The sequence below is a fragment of the Catharus ustulatus genome, chromosome 9 (genome assembly GCF_009819885.2).
Source record: "Catharus ustulatus isolate bCatUst1 chromosome 9, bCatUst1.pri.v2, whole genome shotgun sequence".
Taxonomy (NCBI): Eukaryota; Metazoa; Chordata; class Aves; order Passeriformes; family Turdidae; genus Catharus; species Catharus ustulatus.
This window is the reverse complement of record NC_046229.1, coordinates 26,446,518-26,468,304: the sequence shown is the minus strand read 5'-3', so window position 1 is coordinate 26,468,304 and position 21,787 is coordinate 26,446,518. Positions and strand designations below refer to the sequence as shown.

General features: G+C 42.2%; 2 protein-coding genes across 5 annotated transcripts in view; one reads left to right on the top strand and one right to left on the bottom strand.

Moving 5' to 3' along the window:
* Window positions 1–3,638: 3,638 nt before the first annotated feature.
* ODR4 (odr-4 GPCR localization factor homolog) lies at window positions 3,639–20,062 on the bottom strand. 2 transcript variants are annotated; one of them, XM_033067895.1, is made up of 14 exons: window positions 19,848–20,062; window positions 18,799–18,932; window positions 18,569–18,700; window positions 18,087–18,182; window positions 16,907–17,013; window positions 15,356–15,392; window positions 15,093–15,233; window positions 14,415–14,510; window positions 13,869–13,934; window positions 12,443–12,571; window positions 11,707–11,797; window positions 10,512–10,697; window positions 5,450–5,542; window positions 3,639–4,833 (listed from the first exon to the last, which is right to left on the bottom strand). In XM_033067895.1, the coding sequence occupies exons 2-14, from the start codon at window positions 18,895–18,897 to the stop codon at window positions 4,766–4,768; spliced, it is 1,341 nt and encodes a 446-aa protein (XP_032923786.1). In that variant the 5' UTR covers window positions 18,898–18,932; window positions 19,848–20,062; the 3' UTR covers window positions 3,639–4,765. The 2 variants fall into 2 exon arrangements, with proteins under 2 accessions (XP_032923786.1, XP_032923787.1); XM_033067896.1 differs by having other exon boundaries at window positions 19,988–20,059.
* A 293-nt stretch (window positions 20,063–20,355) lies between these two features.
* Window positions 20,356–21,787, top strand: part of TPR (translocated promoter region, nuclear basket protein) — a 34,044-nt gene continuing 32,612 nt past the window's right edge. For all 3 annotated transcript variants that reach the window (XM_033067596.1, XM_033067595.1, XM_033067594.1), the window contains exon 1: window positions 20,356–20,534. In XM_033067596.1, coding sequence (XP_032923487.1) covers window positions 20,384–20,534 — 151 coding nt within the window. In that variant the 5' untranslated portion in view covers window positions 20,356–20,383. The remainder of the gene's footprint in view (window positions 20,535–21,787) is intronic.

The following is a 21,787-nucleotide window of genomic DNA, read 5'->3' as shown; positions in this document are numbered from 1 at the left end:
ATATTGGTAGTACATAACCTTACCCTTAAAAACATGTGAAATATTAGTAAGTACTCACTAGATATTTACTAAACTCAAAGTTCTAAGGTCTGTTAAAGGGAGGCTGCTGAGAACTACTGTTTAACAGTCTGACTGAGAGGAAGACATGGGGTAAACTCACTACAAACGTTCCTCTCTAATACAAAATATTAGGAGCACTTCAGTGACTTCTGCACACCGACAAAGCTAAAGGCCAGATTTGACTGGGGGTGGACGTATCTGTATCTTACTAAAAGTCTTAACAGCACAAATTATCTGATATTTGAGATTATCAAAATGCTAAAAAAATTATTTTTCTTTTTTCTTTTTTAGAAGCTAACAAAATGCTACTGAATTGCCACTTTTAACATTGTTTTGCCATGGATGACTATTTTAACAGAGGTCCAGAAACCTCATGTCATGTACACTAAGCAGTACAAATGAAGTTCCTTATCTCTCATACAATCTTCTCTAACCTGTCAAACAATTCATGACTTTATCACACCAGGAATTCAAATAGTATGTTCCCAAAATGTCACAATTTCTATGTTGTAAACTGCTGAGTGAGAGATTGTCCCAAGTCTTTCTGATGGAACTCCAGGAGGAATAAAGCTTTTCCCTTGGAGCAGTCCTTTCTCCCCTTACTGAAGTATGAAGCTGACCCTTCAGGTAGTCATTTTCATCCTAACATTTCATTTGTCTCTTCAGAATATTTGAAGATCTAGCATTTGCAGATACCCCCAACAGCATGACAATCCAATGATCTTATAGGAGTTTAGGTTGAAAATACTGAATTATGTTTTGTCCATCACAAAAGTAACCAGTTACCTGAGTAGCAGGACAATATTTCTCTTGCATTTTGATGATGTGCTTTGAAGAAGAGACAAGAAAAAAAATTATCTTCTACATACCAAAAAAATCCCCATTGTAAGCTGTGGGAAATTAACTTCTGTGAGAACCTTCCCTCTTTATCCAACTTGGTTTAAAAGCTATTAGGCTGTACATCAGCATCCTCATCACATAAGCTTCATTTTTTTGAGATCAAGGCTGAAAGCACAAAACCCCAACAATAACACCACAGAAGCTATACCTGTAGCTACTCTAAGGAATAAGTTGAAACTCCAATTTAAGAGACAGATTAAACATGCTTAAGCAGGATTTTCTTCAACATGTAATTTAAAAAACAAAAAGCAAACACATGTGGCACCAAGCCTCAACAGAAGCTCGTGACTAATGAAGTTGCAAATAAAATTCCGATCACAGCAGTTATCAGTTTCTACAGGAAAAAAACCCAACCTGAAAAACAAAAAGCAAGATTTGACTCAAACATTTATTTCTGTATGAAGGTTTCTGAGTAGCAAAAAGTAAATGCTTCAATAAGCACATGGGAACAGCCTTTCTGCTACCCTGGGCTGTGGTTACTCTTTCTTTTGATTCAAAGTCACAGAGATCCTGAGTCCCCAGATATTCTGATGGAGCAGAGGAGGGAACAAATTATCACTGGTGTCACTGCTGCTCAGACTGAGAGCAAAACCTCTGGTAGATGCCAGATCCTGCTGTCAGCTGGGACGGTTATTTTTCCTCCCAGCAGCCTGGTCAGGGCCGTGTTTTGGATTCAGTACAGAATCATTTTGAAAACACACTGATACTTCAGCTGTTGCTGAGCACAGCTTACCCCAAGTCAAGGACTCTGAATGTCCCACTGAGGAGCTGCACCAGAAGCTGGGCTGGAGCATGGCCAGGACAGCAGATTCCCTGGTCAGAGGGATATTCCACACCATGGGATGTCATACCCAGAGTGTGACAGGGGCAGTTGGCCAGGAGGGGCTGAAGGTGCTGGGGCACAGGCTGGGCATCAGTGGGTGGGTGGTGAGGGACTGCACTGTGATCACTCATCTGAATGGCTTGTACTCCCCACTCTTTGTTATCTCCCTTTTCATTATTACTACTACTCCTGCTACTATATTTAATTTCAATTATTAAACTGTTCTTATTGCAACCCAAAAGTTTTATCTTTGTTCCAGCCCTCTTGCCCCTTGCCCCAGAGACATGAACAAGCCCTGTGTAGTCCTTAGTTGCCAGCTGGGGTCAAACCATCACAAACCTGTCATAACTTATCACAACAAATGCTGCCCTCAGATGTGAGGAATTATAGACCTCAGTGACCAAGACCACTTTTAAAACTACATTTTAAAACCCCATGACACAGAAAATAATGATTCTGTAAAACAATTTCATATCATTCATTTTAGAACCAGAAGAATTTGCAATTTTAGAACTTAGAATAGCCCGATTTTCAGATGTGGAAGTCCAAACCATTCCTCTGAACGCTTACATATTAAAATAAATATATCTCTGCAATCATGGACATGAGCTAACAAAGCTCAGTATCGGTCACTGTGGAGTTTTCTCAGACTGAAAGCTTCAGATTATTATACAGGTAGGAAAAGGATAAACCTACAATGAAATTGAGCTAGAGTTATGCAGTAGTCAGGAAATAGATCTTTTAAAGGTTGTTCTCCTTTTCTCTTGCACATTTTAATTTATCCTAAAGCCCTCATTTTCTTACGCTATCAGTGGTACAAAATGGTACAAGAAAGGATGGGAAAATGAAATCCCCTCTTGGTTAGTCCTGTAATTCTTAGACAAGTGAGAACCTGCTTTCTTCTACATCCACTGTGTTTCCTCATGGCAGGATGACTGGAAGGCTCAATCTGTAGGTACAAGTCAAATTACTCATTTTTTCTTTGATGGGGTTGATTAATTTCTTATTGCACAGATGCTACTTCAACTCTCTCCTATATTATACCTGAAATCTCCACCAGAGCAACTTCCTTCTTTGCCTTCTTCAAAACCCAAATTGGAAAATCAGATCCCTGATACCTAGTTCTAAACAGAAGGATTCATTTGACCATCACCACAAAGAACAGGATCATTTACTAAGCACTGAAAAAACTTGAAAAAGAGAGGAAGAAAAAAAAGGAAGAGTTCTTTGCAAGGGGATCCCTGGAATAATACATCCCAACAAGCTCTTTCTGACATCACAATTTCTAAACAAGAACAACTCTAGGAAGAGTGTTTCAGGACAATTTTCTTCTCTGGTGTCAGAAATGCTGAACTTAAGTTCTGTGGCTGAGTTCTGTGTTACAGGCAACTAAACAATAATAATTTTGTATTTTACTTCCAAATGCACACCGTATTCTCAAAAAAAAACAGAGAGAGACAAAAGACAGCACCTTTCTACTGATTACACCCCTGTTCCTCCTTCTAACAGAGACTAATGAAACAATTTTTAAACCAACCATATTCTTAATGTTACAAAATTACTTCCATTTTCTGGATAACCCTCAGCCTTCCCTGGATGCCATCCTACCTCCTGATTCCTGCCTGTTGATTCCACTCACTGGTACAGAATAAAAAGCAATTATAAAACCCACAGCAGCTGAACCCAGTGCCTCCATTACAACACTCACCACCTTCCCCCAGGAGGCCCCACTTGAGCAATGCTGAGCACAGAAGATCAACACTGTCTTTCAAAATACACTTAAAATACTAAAAGCAGCTCTTTTTTCCCAAACATGTAAAAGCAGAATACACAGATGAGGCAATAGTAGTCAAGACACCTTTCTCAGAGTTGCCTTTAATACAGGTATTTTTGTACATACTTGATTGTGCTTTAAAATCAAAGGGTTTATTTTTTTTCCTTCGTGTTCCACTGCCTTCAAACAAAAAAGAAATTTGCATTGGTATTAAAATGCTTTTACTTTTTTTCTGTTGTAGTTCAGGTCCACATAAGCATCACATTTCATATACAAATTTTCTTTATTAGTCTTACCAGAATTCACTTCCTCCTTCCACCTTTCTCATGTCAAGTAAACATGTAACTGGCCAATATCCCCAGGAGAATCTCTCATAATGAAAAGCTCTCTGTTTATAATCTAAAAATCCTGATTAGCAACAATTTTGATAACTTGTCTGTATCTACAAGATAGCCCACAAGGCCTGCCTAGGTGTAACTGTGCTGAAATAGTTAAAATTCCAAGATAACAATGATTGCATTGGAGCTGGACAGAGAAGTCCTCATCAGGAGGCACTGAGTCAAAGGCAGCAGCATACACACAGCTCAGCAATGCCATGCATTTGACTGATTTCTGAGTTCTCCAGTCTTGAACCAAGCTATTTACAGGCTGCCTTGGTCTAGTCTTGAAACTTTTAGGAACTACTTGTAGGCATTTTATGCTAGTTAGCCAGTATTATATAAAACAATGCACATGGTAAAATGCTGGCTTCTCTAAAACTAATTTTCCCCCAATTAACTGTAATAAAATAAGATTTCTCTTAGCAAAGGAACACTTAAAGCAGGAATTTTCATACCAGGTCATTATGCAGGTTTTACTAATACCCTGAGAAACACCAGGAGTAGCATTTTGCATTAAAGGAGCCAGGAGGAAGACAATGAAGGTTCTGTATTTGTTTAAGGGACCTCCCCCATCATTCATTTATACAGAGCAACAGGGTTAGTTTCTTGTAAACCTGCTTCAGCCTCTACTTGATTCTCTAAGTGCATAATTCTACTTCATCTAGGAGGTGTATGATGGTACAAGGTAACTGAACCTACCATTACAGTTTACATTGCAGATTTAGGCAACAGTTCTTAATTACTAATATATTAACTCCAGCTAGTTCCATCTTGTGAATGGCCAACACTTCCCAGGAGCTGTGGTGGCTGGAGTTTGATCACTGGAGATCAATCACTGAAGTAGTTGAAGGAGAAAATCGACGCCAGGACTGCGACAGCGGCTGCCACGACCAGCCCTAAATCAGAGGGAACAGGCAGTGAGGGAACAGCAGCACAAGCAGCCCTAAATCCAGAGGGAACAGCAGCACAACCAGTCCTAAATCCAGAGGGAACAGGCAGTGAGGGAACAGCAGCACAAGCAGCAGCAGGCAGGGATGGGAGGGTGGGTCAGTGGGAATGAGCACAGGAGAAACAAAAAGAGCTACTCCAAAAACTACTTTTATCAGCATTCTCATTACTGATGTAGCTGAGGAGACACACAGAAAACCCCAAAACACCTCAGTGATGATGTAAGGGGAAACATTTTTACATTCAAAACAAACACATATTTACTGCTCCTATTTAATCTTCCAGTTACTATACTCTGTTTATAATAATTAATAGAAACCAGAAGTAACTGCTTTGTTGACTTAAGTGTATCTATTTTGATACAAGCAAACCCAGAGCAAAGAGAGCTGTATTAAGTGCAGATAGATCTCTGAGAGCTGGATGAGGCAGCACCATGGAGAAGCTGCAGTGGAAAGATCTGTGGCTGGTGGAGCTGAGAATTAGAATGCTGTGGGAGCTAACAGGCCTGAAAGGGCCCACTGAAGGTTTTGGAGTGCCATAGCAAAAATCTGGGAAGGAACATACCCATATTTTGTTGGAGCTTCAACAGCAACTTTGCTTTTGTCAGCTGTGCCTGTTGTGTGTCACTTGGGCTGTCAGTCACTGGGCAAATATCAACTGCACAGAAATCAAGGGAAGAAGAGAAAAATTAACAGTTGTGTTTTACAGTGAATTAATGCAAAAGGACAAGAACTTCACATCAACTCTATAAAGTGTATTTATGGCAGAAAAATACCAGCTAATTGCAGTAGAAGTGTACAACAGAAATAGCAGAGTGCTGAACTTTGCTGTAGGGATGGAAGGGTAAAACTAAAAAGACAACACACATTTCAGGAGGAGTTCCTCTTCCAAAACTCATTTTCCAAATCCTGCTTCCAGAGTAACATTCCCAACCCTCTTTGCATAGCCTGGGAGAATTTGACTACTCAAGAGAGAACCACCAAAATCTACCATTAAGCACCTTCCAAGATCAAAGGTTCCCTTCAGAGCCATCTGTCTCAAGTTCAGAGTACATGCAAATCCCACTGCCATTAACAGGATGAGCCCAGCAGCATTTCCCTATCCAACTGACAGAGATGCATTTTTCCAACCACAACAGTTTATTTTTGAAGATCCCCTAAAAATACCCTTTCACAGCAGGCATGGAGGACTCATTCATCTTTGGAATAATTACGAAATCCTTAGTCTGCCCAGCCAGGATGTGAGAGAGCTTGAGTCTATTTGCAGGCAGATGAGACTCAAACCTGTATCTATTTCCTTTGCAAAGATCTCCCTAATCCCTTGGCTATATCCAGCTTGTTAGAGGGGCAGGAAAGAAGGGGATTAATCTCCAGTCCTTCAGCCCAACTTGTCTGAGCCACATAGAGCCAGCATGGAATACACCATACATTCCCCTGAATTGCAAGGCTGCTTAACAGTGGTGGGCCAAAGTCCTTCAATTTGCAGCATTCCTGTTTCCAGGAGTTTGCTAACACTTGCCAAAAGTTTGGATTATGTTTCAGAATCTATGACCACGGGCACCTTCTGTACAAGCAAAGGGTAAGACAAAGTGTTTGTCATGGCAGTAAGAGCTGGAAGTGTCTGGGAAGAATGGGACAGGCAGGCTCAGATAAAAGAACAAGCCTAACAGACTGTCCAGGAGACAAAGAAACCCCCAGCAGTACCAGATATCAGGCTTTAGAAGGCCATGGGACACTGATCTGAATAAAACCAGATCTCCATTTCCACAGAGGGGTTGTCCACCAGCAGAAAATCACAAATGACATACTTGAGTAATAAGGCACATCCTTTGTGTGATTCATATGCAAATGATTCACAAGTACTTTCTCTGTCATTGGTTCTGGTGGAAATGGATAATCTAGATGTGATAGGAAACGTTGTTCTTTTGAGTCATGGGGATAATTGTCTTCAAAACCGCCTTAAACTTGCACAAGACCTGTTACACAAAAACACTCAAAGTAGGCTTTTAAAACCTGTCTTTAGGTTTTTTATCCTTAAGCCCACCCAGGATGTACTGCAGCAGAAAAATCACTGTCTGATATGAGACTCCACAGGACAATGGGATATATAGATATACAGGTATTGCTTGGAGATCTCTCTGCAAGCAGCACATACATGTAAAATCAAGGTAACAATATTTCAGTGCAAAGTGTAGTTTTGGAAGAGAAATTATCAAATATCCCTGAATTCCACTGGTCTTCAATGAGGTCATGGCTAGATCATTATTTTCTTTGTGCTAAGAAAAACACTCCCTCAGTTGCCTAAAACTTGAGCAGAGGTCTTCAGCTAGAGTAGAGGAGTTATTAATCATTGCAATATAGGTTTTTCAGTAAGTATCTTAATTAGCACAGAGTTTTAAATTCCGTAAAACATTCCACTTTGGGATAATCTGACTGCATTTTTTGGCCACCTCTGAAGTGCAGCTCCAGCAGGTTCCTCTCTGCTGTATATTTGATGAGCAGGTAGGATGGCCTGTGCCCTCTGAGGTTTGTGCCTCCCTGTGCTGAGGGGACCTTTGGAAGCTGCACATCACAGCAGCAGCACCTGTTCAGAGGGCAAAAAATAAAGACAAAGGGCAAAATTAAAAAGAACACCCTTGAGCTATTTAGTTACCCACAGGCTTTTATGCTGTCACATTCTGGAAGATTTGCATGGTGAGCAGCAAAATCACACAAGAGAGTTTTCATAGCAGATGTCTTCTAGTACCAATTAGATGAATCCTTAATTCCTCAGTCTCCTAACCAAGATGGGAAAGCGATTACCACTGCTGAAGTCTTATTTCTGTCTATCCACTCAGGGTATTTAACAGCCCACCCCCTGCACCAAGGAGAAGCAGGGATATAGTAAAGCCAATCAGAAATGCAGAGCTTTCAGTGGCCTGTATTAGAGCACTAAATACCTTGCAATTACAGTGTTAGAGCTATTTAAGGCTTTCATTTATAAATAGCTCGGGGTTTACTTTCTATTTTCCACATAGCAATTTTAAAACATGACCCAGTGGTGTCCCACTGGAGAACTGTACAAGGAGTCGAGACTAAAACTGCAGAAGACAGCAGGAGAGCCCAAGTTCAGTAAACACATAAAACTGACCTCAAAAATTCATGTTTTGACTAAAAGCTGCTTAAAAAATAAATCTTATGCCTATACTGATTAGATCCTCTTCTTCTAAAGTGCATTTTTAAAAGAGCAACAACCCCAAATTATTTCAAATGCCTGCTTGTATTCTTGAATTTTGGAGAGTTCTTTTTATCAGCAAAAAATAGTTTTTATCAGTTTCCCAAGAACCTCAGTATGAACAGCATTTCCAGTTAATTTGAGGTAGGTGCCTCAGACCACAGGAACTGTGACACAAACAGAAAGGCTGATGACAAAATTCTCTACAAACCAATTATTAACAAAACTAGAGCTAAGCTTTGAGAAAAAACACATGCTTCCCAAGTCAAAATAATGCATTGGAAAAGCCTTTGAATAAGAAAAATCACAAACTCTCATTATAACACAAAAACATATTCACAGCAATACTTAGACATTTCATACCAAAGCAACAATAAAAATCAAATCCCAGAATTAATGGGGGTTTGTTTTTAGAATGCAGAACACTTTGTATGTATTTAACAGGACTCTTACTAAAATTACCTTCCTGGTGTGATAAAAGCATATAAATAACTTGTGATTTTAATAAACCACAAGTGACTGACGCCTCAACATTAATTATCAGAATGAACAGTGCTGTGCTGACAGCATTATTGCTATCACTGCTATTAACAGAGCCCATTCCAAGGACAGACTTTATGGTGGTCACCAGGACCAGGTCAGGCTTTCCCAAAACACCCTTGCATGTTTTTTCCTCTCCTCTTCTATGCATTTATTTTAATTTGTGGGTTTGGGGTTTATTTAAAAGCAAATACACACCTACTTTAATTTGCTTTTCTTTTTAAAAAATGGAATATAAATCCTCCCCCAGTTAGCTCTACAAGCAGCAGACTACAAGAACACCCAGGCTCCTTCTGTGGCCATCACTTCACACCTATTGTTGGCTTTAATCTTTGGGATGCCCCGCTGTGAGTAGAAAGGTGTTTCCTTCCTACCTGCAGCTCACACAGCCTTACATAAGCAATAAAGCTGAACTGAATCATCACCTCTCTCCTCCCACACCTCTCCCCACTGCTACAACAATACTCATTTGCTTTTCTAAGCTACACTGATTCCTTAAAGCCCAGTAGTAATTAGTCTTAAGAGTATTAAAGTTACTCTAATAATGCCAGAGAAATTTTTATTGGCTTTCCTGTTTTCCTTGAGGTTCCTGTACACCTCTTACACCTCAAAAGGACGAGTCAGTTCACAGCTAACAGGTCTAATTAAAGCCTGGGGGGCACTGATTCATTTAGAAAGACAAGAATTTATGGTTAGCTCTGAAATTAGGAAACTCAGAACTCCCTCCAAGTTAACATGTAAGTCAAGGAGAATATCAATATTCTCAGTTCACCCTGCACAGCAAATCATGGTTATATTGCCCAGTTTTGTCCCTAAATACCAACATCAAAAAGTGTTCATAGCTCTTATGTGAGAATTAGTGTTTAATTTTTTATTTATTTAAATTATAAAACTGGAACCTGCAGCTCCTATGCATGTTGATGGGGGAAAAGAAGGGGGGTAAAATTTCTTCCATAAGATCACAGGAAATGTTTTAGGTGCATTTCAATGTCGTATTTGAATTCTACACCGAAATCAACATTGCAAGAAAAAGAAACCCAACAGGGAATGATATAGACCAGAAATATTCAGAAAGAGTAACTGGATTATGGCAAAATATCTGTATTAAAGGGAATATAGCAGTCTCATAATCAGACTTGTAATATCTTGTAAGACATTCAGTAGAAAATGAAAAGTGCTCTCAATTTTCTGTTTTCATTCCAGGTGAACCACAAATCTTCAGGTTTGGGTACTGCATTTGGTACATAAATTAAAATAATCAGAATAAAGAAAGATATTTGGCGTTTTTAAAAATATTAGGTTTAGCATGAAAATGTCTTGAAAGACAGATTAGACTAGATGAATGTTTTGCTAGAAGAATTTTTAAAGTGCTTTTAATTCTGTAGTGAAAAAACTGTAGATTTGACTAAATCACTCAACTTATTCTAACTTGTCTCCAAACTACTTAGCACTAAAAAGATGAACTAGTGAAAGTGTAAATATATATATTCATGTAAAAAATAAAGCTTTACAGGGTGTTTTTCAAGAGTTTATTTGTCAATAAGGGACCCCCTCTAATTCATGAACAGAGTGGCACATGCAAACCTCAGTTAACCATCTCTTCATGTTCCTCATGGGCTGCAACCATGGCTGCACTGGAAAAACCAAACTATTTGACAGGAGAAAGAGAAGTCGGTTCCAAGAAACAAACTGTAAGAAACGAGACCATTTTCCACAATATATTTAAGGTGTAATGAATTGTTATAAATCCTTAGAGCTGCATATGAAATAAGTTGACTTTAGGCATATCCATATCTGGATAAAACTGGTTTATGCCATTAGTCAGCATTTTCCTAGCCCCTGACCCAGCCTGCCCTGGGTTTCAGATATTTACCTGTGCTAATGTCCTCAGCTATGTGCATATCTTCAGCTTGGACAGGCTGATCCAACATCTCCACAAAACGTTCCTGGATTTCTCCAGCAGCCTCATCACCAAACTTATAATCACAGAGCATCACAATGGATCCAGCAACTGGGACAAACAGTCTCTGAGGCAGGACATGATATTCCCTCCCAAAATCTAAAAGGAAAGAGAGAGACATACCATCCCAATAAAAGCCTTGACATGTATGATAAGATGCCTCCATAATCTCTGAGCATAAGATAAAGTCATTGCAAAAGAAGACCTCAAGGTCTCTGTGTAGAAACCCTACTCTCAGACATGCCTGGTTTAGTTGGCTGCTATTATATGGATTTATGTCCTTACATTATTAGTCTCTCCAGAAATACCCACGGCAGCTCCAAAACAGACCATAAACGCAAAGCAGAGCTTTTCTCCTGTTTGGAATGACTTGCAGGAGGGCTCTGGGAAAGCCTGCAGGTGAGAGCTCCCCGAGGAGCAGGATTTCACCAGCACAAAGGATTGCAGAGGTGTCACACTCAGAGCCACAAAGTTCGGGTGCCACCTAGAGAGTGGACTCAGAACTACGTGCAATGGAAAAGGCTCTCTCTGCCCAAGATACTCCCATTGATTTGTCAATTTGGTTTAAACACAACAACAAGACAACACCACCACTGCACTGACTTAAAGGAGTTTAAAGAGTCCCAGCATGAGCTCAGAGATCTGTCTCTATCTTTCAATACACTTCAATATTAATAGGAACATCATACATGGATTTTAAAAAATAAAAAGATAAATAAAAATTTAAAGCGTGGAAGGTACAATTGAAACTTCAGAGACAAGAGTTTCAACCACAGAGGTTTTTAAAATCACAAAATTTCTAATGAGTTGGGAAGAACTTGGGATTGCATTTTGTGGTCACAGGAACTGAACACAAACATGGTGCAAAACCTGCGATGCCAAAGGATACAAACTTAACCAAAAAGTTTCCAGATTTAAGAAAAAGTCAAGGCTGACAAGTAGCAATTATACCTTTTACTTTTTATTCTGCTCTAACCATACTGGAACTTCACTATAACAGAATTTTCTACAACCACCAAAACTCACTGCAAATATAAGTTAGTGGGTTGGTTTTTTTTGTTTGTTTGTTTGGGGTTTTTTGTTTGTTTTGCTTTTTTTTATTTCTTACTTTTTTTCTGAGGTCCTTCATTTAAAATCAGATCTTCAAACAGTATTTCACACCGATCACTCAATGTATTTATTATGTCTCTTTTCAAAGCCTGCAAGGACACAGTAAAATCATCAGGAATATGAAAAGTATTTGCAAAGTTTTTAACCAGGAAGAAATGACCAAAGAAACCTCATACATTAAACCCATGAAGAAAGAATAGTTTTCTCCCAGAAAATAAAACTAGTGTGGATTTTCAAACTAATAAGTAATAATTTATTAATAAAGAGAAGCTAATATCAAAAGAATTGGCATCAAGAAGGAAAACCACAAAATATAAATGAAAAGCTGAGGAAAGTTTTAGGACTGTTAGGATAAGAACTGACAACCTCTAGAAATTTATCAGTAAAACCAAACAAAAATAATCACGAGGCATTGACTCAGTGAGGGAAAAAATAAATTACTGAGTAAGTAAATCTTAACTTTACCTCTACAAATAATAATATACAAATATAATAATATAGTTTGCAACTTTTTTTAAATAGAATTATTCAAAGTCTAATCCCTTTGACAATTAGTGCAAAGGCTCCCCAGAGTCCAACCTTACTCACAGCACACATACCCTCTAGAAGAGAAAAACTAACTAACCCCATATGGATGGTTTCTAAAATAATCCCACTGTCCAACATTTTGACCATTCTGGCCAAGTCCCACATATTTCAGAAGATTGCTTCGAAACCAAGACCCTGCTCAGTACCTGAATGGCTTCTTTCACCTTGGGCTTGTTGCTGTGGATGTAGGCCCTGCATTTCACAGCTCCCCGGAGGTTTATGGAGCCACTGCACACTTGCACTGTCGCCGTGGACCTGGCACTGGTGCCCTGGCACTGAAGAACAAACACATCCACTTTTATCCCAGGCACAGGCACTTGCAGCAGAGTCACTAAAACCAGAACCAGCAAACTGATAGCAGGTGTTCACATACAACCTGTTTCCCTCATCATGTATAACTAATTTTATTTTAGTTATTTATTTGATTAGGTAAGACTGAGAATCTCTTTTCTATTATGGAAAATGCTTTTATCTCTCCAGGTGTTTCAAACACTTGTGTCTAGGAGATTTTAAAACTTTCCAGGCTTGTGGCAAGTAACAGTACTGCAACTGATAAATCTTTTTCAGACTTTTTTTAAACAATGAAGCTTTCATGTTTGCCATAATCAGTGTAACCCAGGGCGTGCTGGGAGTCATCCCATCACTCAGTACCAAATTATACACATAGTCACATTGAGAGCTGCATCAAACTGCTGCCTAGAAATGCTCTCCCTAATTACCACAACAAGTGTGAGCATGAAGCATTCCAGGACAACACCTGGAAACACTGGGATGCACAACTTCCATACCAACTGCATAAACCACTTCTGCCAAAAAAAAGTTTTCCTCTCCCTGCAGCAACTAAGCTCAATACAATAGATAGTAACAACAAAAGCAGCTGAGATACTCATGGAGTCTTTAAAATGGCACTGGAAACACTTCTAGTTTTGCTGAACATAACTCTGAGACTCCAGGAACCACCTGACAAAACACAGAAAGCTACGAAACAATGCCTGGACACATTTGGACTTCAGGATCTAGGCTGGGGCACCAAATTCACAGTTCTTCACAACTCTGGTAGGGAGGAAAGTCCTGACATAGATCCAGCAGTTCCAGATGATGATTCAGCTCACGGGATCTGTGCCTTAATCCAGAGCTGGCAGCTGAGCTTCTGACAAAAGCATCCAAGTGAATGTCCAAGCTAGGCAGGGCAAGCTCTGGATTGAAGTGTGGGGGTGACTGTGAACTTCAGATGTAAAGTCACTTGAAATCAATGTACACAGGTACCTACAAGTATCCTACTACCACAGGAATTAGTCACAGGACTTCTTTTCCATAACCTGTTCTCCAGTCTTTCAGCTATACTATGCAATTCATGGACATGGTTATCACACCACAAGAATTTCCAAAGGCACAAAATATACGGATCTGTTGACAATCGGTGTCACATTCAATATCCAGGTGGGAAAAAAAAGTTTTAGGAATAAGTGAGCAAGATTTCTAGACAATAATTCAGAACCTTGTTATTTTATTTTTTGCTCTATTTTATAATTTGAAGATAAGCTGACACTTTGCAAACCACTAAAAACTTACCAGCTGTGTCAGAACCTTGACATCAGAAAACTGAGTGCTGGGCTGAGTATTTCCTCTGAACTTTTTCTGAGGGGAAAAAAATTCTTGGTGTCATGAAACATGGAAAAAAAAGTCCCTGAAGCAGTCTCCTCTCACTATGGCATAGCGTGTTCCCTAGTTTATAGCCTTTGAGAGAGAAAAATAGCACTTAGAAACCAACCACAATAGAACTACAAAACTAAAAGGAGAGATTAATGCATCAGTCAACAAGGTGACAGATGCAGATCTTTGAAATGTCATCACCCATATTCACACCTCACTCCGTGCTCTGTAATAGGAACATTTCAATCACTTCACACATAATTACTGCATTCACACTGCCCGAGGAGGGAGAGGCAATCTGCAGGAATGGAGCTGAGAACAGGAGCAGTTCTGTGTATTAGTTACCTGGAACAGCCAATCAGATCAACAAATACTGCACTGGAGATGTCTCAGTCAATGCTTTGTCACACAGAAGTTCCAACCATACATCTATTAGAGTTCAATTCCTCCTGGTTTGGTACTCACCTGCCCTTCCAGCAGCTCTGTATCCTCATCTTTAACTTGGCCATTGATCAGAAAAACACTGTCTTCGATCTGTTTTGACCATCGGTTCAACCCATTCTTTAAAGTAAGTGAAAACAAAAAAACAAAAACAGCAAAAAAAAAAAATCACAAGAGGAAAGAATTTCACTGAAAGGTTGGACAGTACCATGCTGAAATTTATAGAAGTATGTGTTTTAATAATTGCTCAGAGAGTTTTAAAGTCTCTGAAGACCTTTTTCCAAAGGTAAACCTTAAATGGACCACATTCAGAACAAATTAAGAAACAAGCATTGCAAAATACTGAAGTGCCACCCCAGGGATTTGGGGGTTGTAGAGGGGGTTGCAGCCCATTGAAAGTCAACTCCTAGCGAAAGCACCCCATAGCCCTGCACGAATTTGGTGTAACCTTCCACCAGGTGAGGTACCAGAGATGTTACCTGGGATACTCATGACAATTATTATGCAAATTTGAACAAAGGAAACTTCTCACTGAGCACAGCAGAAGAGTTACATTTAAAAGAGGAAAAATTGCTAAACATTCTCCACTGATTAGTCCTACCCCTCTCCTGCACTGTTCAAGTCTTTATCTCTTATTTAATTTTCAGCAGAGAAATGAGTGGGGTTACCGGTGTGTAGGAACTGGTGCAGGTAGCGAGTTACCTTGGTATTCTTCTCCAGGTCGTGGTTGGGGGAAGTAGCAAGAAGTGGAATGTGGATGTTCACATTTACTGTGCAGCCCAAAGCTATCCAGGAAGCAGTCAGAGCACTCTGGTATTTCCAGTCTGCTGGTTTAGCTGAACTCTGACAGCAGAAAAGAACAGCCATAAAGCATCTATCCAAAGCACTGTGCTGAGGCTTTTTTTGGGTTTTAGCATTATTTGCCATGCATTAAAAGCTGAATGTGACAAGCAGGACAAGCTTACCTTTGGGTCCTGCACATCGTAGGTTCGGCAAACTACTCTGTGCTACTTAAAGAAAAAGATCCAGTGAAAAGCAAGGGAACAACTAAGAACAATTCACAATTAACTTAGTCCTCTACTAAACTTCCTTGTCGAGCTAATTTATGCTCTGAAGCAAGTCTTCACCTTTCATCAGTGTAAAAAAGTGGGAAAACATTTGCCCATAATCTCTAACTACCACAATGATACTGTGCCATCTCTTAAACAAATTAAGATCAATATGTATTGACAGGAGAAGCACCAAGGCACCAATCTGTAGTTTGTCCTCATCTCTCTCTCCTCTCTGAGAAAAATCCTTGCTTTCTCTCCTCCTATTATGTCATTATGTTGGGGGCTAGGTTTCTTTTCTTTTGTTCCTTCTTACCTATAGAATTTTTCTATAAGTTCCTGGGAAACGCTGACTGCTGGTACTTATGGGGACTTGAGAAAACAAAGGGTTGGCTGTGCCCAGGTGAAAGGAGGGCAGGGGACAGTGCCAGCTCACTGCTCTGCAGCTTCAGAGGCCACATTGAAGCCCTGCTCAGAGCGGGGCTGTTCCTGCCCTGTTCCTGCCCTGCCCTGCCCCTGCTTGGAGCTGTCTCTGCCCTGTCCCTGCCCTGTCCCCGCGGCTCCCTCTGCTGCTCTGGGTTTCTCTGCGCTGCAGCCCCGCATCCCCTGCCCTGCCGGCACTTCCCGCAGCTCCAGTTTCTGATACGCCTCCTCTGCATGGTCTGACACAGCCCGGGGTCTTTGCCCATCCCTGCCGCTCCAGCTTGGTGCTCCTCAGAGTCCTGCAGGGGCACTGGGATCCTCAGAGTCCTGCAGGGGCACTGGGATCCTCAGAGTCCTGCTGGGGCACTGGGACCGACTGTCCCAGGGTTTGAGAAGCAAAGCCTCTCCTCCCTCCTTCCCATCTTGGCCGAGAAGGGGTCACAGAGTCCCTGCTTCTGTTTGTTATTAATTCCATTGTTGTTGTTTGTTTGCCTTGTTATACATAGTAGTAAAGAACTGGTATTCCTTTCCTCATATCTTTTCTTGAGAGCCCCTTAATTTCAAAATTCTAATAATTCAGAGGGAGGGTGTTTACATTCTCCATTCCAAGGGAGGATCCTGCCTACCCTAGCAGACACCTGTCTTTCAAACAGACACAACATCTCCTGCATTCTGCTGCAGCTCTAGCATTGATCCACAGGCCTGCTGTAAGATTCCACACAAGCACCACTGGTAACAGCAACTGAAGATCCCAAACAGTAATTTAGGTGGTGTTTTAAGTCAAGACTGACTGGGGAAGGTGGAATTTGATGCCATCACACACATAGACCTCGTAAGAAATGACGAAAATTTTACAAGAACAAGAGGGTCAATAGTCTTAACCATGGCTAATCAGAAATCTTTATTACTTCAACTTATACATGTCTAGCTAAACTTACACAGCCTCCTCTTCCCTAATTCCTATTTATTATTTATTCAGCAGTAACTGCATAAAAGAGGTTGCAGTAGAAGCCTCAATCAATAAACCTTGCTCATAAAGGATACTTTTTTGTAGCAGAACAGATTTGAAGTGCTGCTCTGTCTGAGACCTCCTCCTCAGCAGGTTTCCAGAGCCTTCTTTTACTCAAGGACTTTTCCACTGAGAAGATTAGCTAAAGACCAAAAATATATTACAAAGATATGCACTATAATTCCTGGAAAATAGTCTTGTATTAAAATTTTAAGTCCAAGCAATAGCAAAATTAAGCATAAGCAGGAAACACAGCTTACATGTCACCAAAATGTCACATTAAAAGAACACTCTGCAGGGATTCAGAGGCACTTTTCCCCAAAGTGAAAGGGGCTTGTGAACTGTTAATTTAGCTCCCTTATGAACCAAAGCAAGCATTCATTCATTCAAAGCAAGCAAGCATTCACGTGTCCAACCTCCATGCTTTTGCCCTTACAGACATATTACAGCTTTGTGCCTGTCAGCTGCGTCAGGAAAGGTGTGCAAAAGAGCTACTAATTATAAAAAACAAATCCCCCCCCAATTTTTAATTCAGCAATCACTGATCATCTGGACACAGCTCACCCTTTAGGCAGCTACCAGTTTTATTAGGCACAACTGAGATGCAATTACACTGAACTGCCAAAATTGACTCTTGGATCTCAGGCTGCCAAACCTGCTCATGGCTAAAACACTCATCATGATTATGTTAGAAAAATGATAAAATGAACATATATTTTCAGAACAGAAACCAAATGTGGCAGTAGATGCCCCAATACTGTAAGAAAAATACAACACCTCTAAATCAAGTGCACATGTTCTAGACAAGATGTTTCTCTTAAAGGAATCAGAATTATAGATCTTTCACTACTGCAAACACCTCTAAATGGAGTGATTCATTCAGACAAGGAAAGCCAACATGTTAACATCACTAGCACAAGGATTTAGCTTAATATAAACCTTGAGGATGTTTTCTCTAAGCCAGAATTCAGAAATAAAGATAAACACAGTAAATAGAAATTCAGATTTGCTATGGCAGTAACCAACAGGAGGTTAACAAATAGTGTCCCACAGGACAGGGATTTCTGAGGTTCCAGTCTCAAACCCTCACATCAAAGCACAATGCTTGTGAAATAACACAACAAAATAACTGTATTTTAGTCAAGTCAATAACAGAAAGTTGCTCACACACACAGCTGAAGATGTTGCTGTCCTTCCAGCAGGAACTCCGCTTACCTTGCGCAAAGCGTTCTGACCATCTTTTGCCAGCTCCGGAGTTGCAATCATAAACACACCAAGGACCAGCAACCCTCCAGGGAGCATTCTGGACACCTTGAAAATTAAAATGAATGTTTATTAATAGGATTGGCAATCTAGAGACCATGTAACTCGAGATATCAAAAACCACTGGTGATGCAAGTCTGCACCAAGAGCAGAAGTGAACTAAAGGAGACTGGTTTTAACTTACAGGACTCTATATGCAGGAACACATCCTGCAGGTGCTTTCCCTTCAGTAATATCAAGTGTCCTTTCATCAAAAAAACTGAAAACAGTAAGGGTATTTCTGGTTTAAAACATCTGTGCCCTGTGTGGTTAGGAAGGCTCTGTCACTTTGAGAAAAGGGCTTAAGATGACACAAGTGCTGAGATCTTTTCTGTCCATCTTTTTTCCTTCCTGTTCCAACCACCCCTTTGTCACCTCCCAGGGTGAGTTCTCACCTGACTGGCATGTGTGGTGATCCACTCCTCATCCAGGGATGTCAGCTTGGGGGGGCCCACACTGTCCTCCTGCTGCTGCTCCTTGGGAGGGGTTCGCACAGCTCGAATGACATAGTCCCGTTGTGGGGAACACTTGCCAAAACATCAACAGAAGCAAAGACACCTTGAGACTGGTGAACAGAGGTTTCCCCAATCCACAGGAATGAATGGAAGGACAATTCCACACTTACCTGCCCTATCAACAGGCCAGTGACATATGGCTTCACCTTTGTGCTGAGCTCTGTCAGGTACTGCCCAATACCTTCCTCGACAAGGTAAGTTCTACCCATGGTGCCAGGTTTAAATGAGGTGTTGTAATTCCAACCTACAAAACACACAACGCATAAAGTGAAAGAAGGTATGTACACTGCAGTGGGTACAGGAGAACAAGTCACACACAAAGATCCTTTAGAACTGTTTGATTGAAAAATCTCTGCAAGGTCATGAATCCAGCCATTTCCTCAAAGCCATCACTGACCCATGTCCCCAAATGCTACATCCACATGGCTTTAAAATCCCTCCAGGGATGGTGAGTCCAGGGCCGGACAGCCCCTTCACTGAAGAAACTTTCCCAATGTGCAACAGGAACCTTCCTGGCACAGCTTGAGGCTGTTCCCTCTTACCTGTCCCTGTTCTTGGGAGCAGGACCGACCTCCCTGGCTGTCCCCTCCTGTCAGGAAGTTGTGCAGAGCCAAAAGGCCCTCCCTGAGCCTCCTTTTCTCCAGATTGAGCCCCTCCTGCTCCCTCAGCCTCTCCTGGGCCCCTTCCCCAGCTCCATTCCCTTCCCTGGACATGCTCCAGCCCCTCCATGTCTTTCTTGTCACGAGGGACCTGACACTGAACCCAGGATATGAGTTCTGAAATGCCTTCAAGGAACCATTTCTTGCTGCATGATCCTGGACGATACATGCATGATAATGCGCTGTTCCATTCACACAGACACTTGCTAAATTCCACACGTGTACCTAAATGTGCTTTACATCACTTCCATTCCAATTCCCAAGCACTCAAAGCACCGCATCTGTGGACATTCCAGTGAGCTGCCTTTGCAGATCCTCCCCCAGACCCCAGGACATGAGGGACGCCACAGACTCCCCTCCCTTCACTGTAAGGCTGAAAACCCCTTCGTGCCTGGAAAGCTCTCCCAAACTGAGTTAAGCATTAAAAAGCTGAAGCTCAAGAGCACAGGGTGAGGAAGCAAAGGGCACCCTGAACCTCCACAGGGAAGGTGCTTACACACCTCAACTCAAGCTCCCACAGCCGGGTCCCCACAAGCCGGGCTCAGCACTCCCAGATCTCCAGGTTCAGCAGCTGCACATCCCAGGGACCAATACCTCCAGGCCGCCAGGACTCAGAAGTTACACATCCCCAGATCCGCACCTGCACACCGCCAATTTCGGCAGCCAGCCGTGCCTCAGCTGAGCACTGAGCTGGCCGGTTACGTCATTGGTAAGCGCCGCGGCGCAGGAAGATGACGCGCGGCAATGCCGAGCGGAGCGCGGGAAAGGGTTACGCGAAGGGGCGCTGCCGCCATGTTGGAAGTGGCGGAAGCGGCGGAAACGGCGGCGCTTCCCCGGCATCTCTCGGGCACACGGGACACATTAGAAACACAGATAGCTCCGTATCCGTCATGACGACGAAGCCGCGTGGTCTCCTGTCCTGGCTGTGGCGGCTGTGGCCATGACGCGGCGCTACCGCCACACCCATGATGGCGGCCGGCGTGGCCGTGGCGGAAGCGGAAGCGCGCCCGGCGGCGGGCCGTGCTGTGCCGGAGCGATGGCGGCTGTGCTGCAGCAGCTCCTGGAGCGGGCCGAGCTCGCCAAGCTGCCCCGCGCCGTGCAGGGCAAGCTAGAGCGCTTCCTGGGCGACCAGCAGGGCGAGATCGACGGGCTGAGGGCCCGTCATGAGCGCTTCAAGGTGGACAGCGGTGAGTGCGGGTGGCGGGCCCGCCGAGCGGCCGCGGTCCCTGGGGTCAGGGGAGGCAGCGCGGGCACAGCGCGGAACGCGGTGTTGTTTTCCAGAAGCTCTCGGAGCGTGCCCTGGCGGCTGTGAGGCCGGGAGGGACCTAGGAAAGGGCCTGCAGTGGAACCTGATCGGTGTTTGTCTCTCGCTTTGGCTCCTGGAATTGTGTTTTGTTTTGGTGTTGGTTTGGGGATTTTTTACTGTTGTTGGTTTGTTGGTTTTTTGGTTTTGTTTTTTTTTCTATTGCTAAGGGACATTTAGAGTTAGAACTGCATGTAAAGTGGGGTTAAAGAACCGCTTTTCGTCAGGTCTTTAACTACCATTGGTACGCACAGGTCTGAGGAGGAGGGGCTCAGCCTGGAGAAAAGGAGGCTCAGGAGGAGCTCCTGGCTCTGCACAACTCCCGGACAGGAGGGGACGGCTGGGGGGAGTCGGGCTCTGCTCCCAGGGAACAGGGACAGGGTGAGAGGGAACGGGCTCAAGTTGCATCAGGAAAGGTTCAGATTCGATATTGGGAAAAAATCCTTTACTGAAAGGAGTGTCCAGCCCTGGCACTCCTTCCCAGGGCAGTGGTGGAATCCCCACCCCTGGAGCGATTTTAAAGCCGTGTGGATATAGCATTTGGGGACATGGGTCAGTGGTGGCCTTGGCAGTGCTGGGCAATGGTTGGACTCTGATCTTAGGTGTCTCTTCCAACCTAAACAGTTCTGTGCTTCAGTCTGCTTTGGTCCTCGTTGTGGAGGAGAAATACAACTTTGTTCACACAGCTCTCAAACAGCCTTAAATTTACACTTTCCTGTTAAATTCTGTTCCGTAAAATGACCCTGATGGAATCAATATTTTTAGAATGATTTGGAGGTGAGTTGGTAACAGAACAGTAATACCAGCAGAGAGCAGGAGACGAGTTTGTGAATATGAGTTAATTTGTAGAGGATGTGACACACTTCTTATGTAAACTTTATTTCTACCTTTTAGCTTTTCCATCTCCTTCACGGTAGAAATCTTGGTAAATATATTACTAAGGTGTGGTAATTAAGGTAACCCACAGATTTTAGCAAGTTACTCTCTCCCAGGTCCATTCTTCTTGTGTGTGACAGGAGGGGCAGCATTATTTGAAATCATGATGTATGAAAGGAAGAAGATAAACATTCCTCAGTGCTTCCTTAGAAGCCCATCCTGCCCAAGAGTGGGATTAGTTCTGCTTTTACTGAGTATTTT

What these genes read in the sequence shown, in the direction of transcription:
- ODR4 (XM_033067895.1), bottom strand. Translation starts at nt 18,897, where the DNA reads ATGGGTAGAACTTACCTTGTCGAGGAAGGTATTGGGCAGTACCTGACA. An exon ending in ACCTGGAGAAGAATACCAAG is followed by an intron (nt 14,511 to 15,092) that starts GTAACTCGCTAC and finishes CTTACTTTAAAG; the next exon opens with AATGGGTTGAACCGATGGTC. An exon ending in AGGTGAAAGAAGCCATTCAG is followed by an intron (nt 11,798 to 12,442) that starts GTACTGAGCAGG and finishes GTGTCCTTGCAG; the next exon opens with GCTTTGAAAAGAGACATAAT.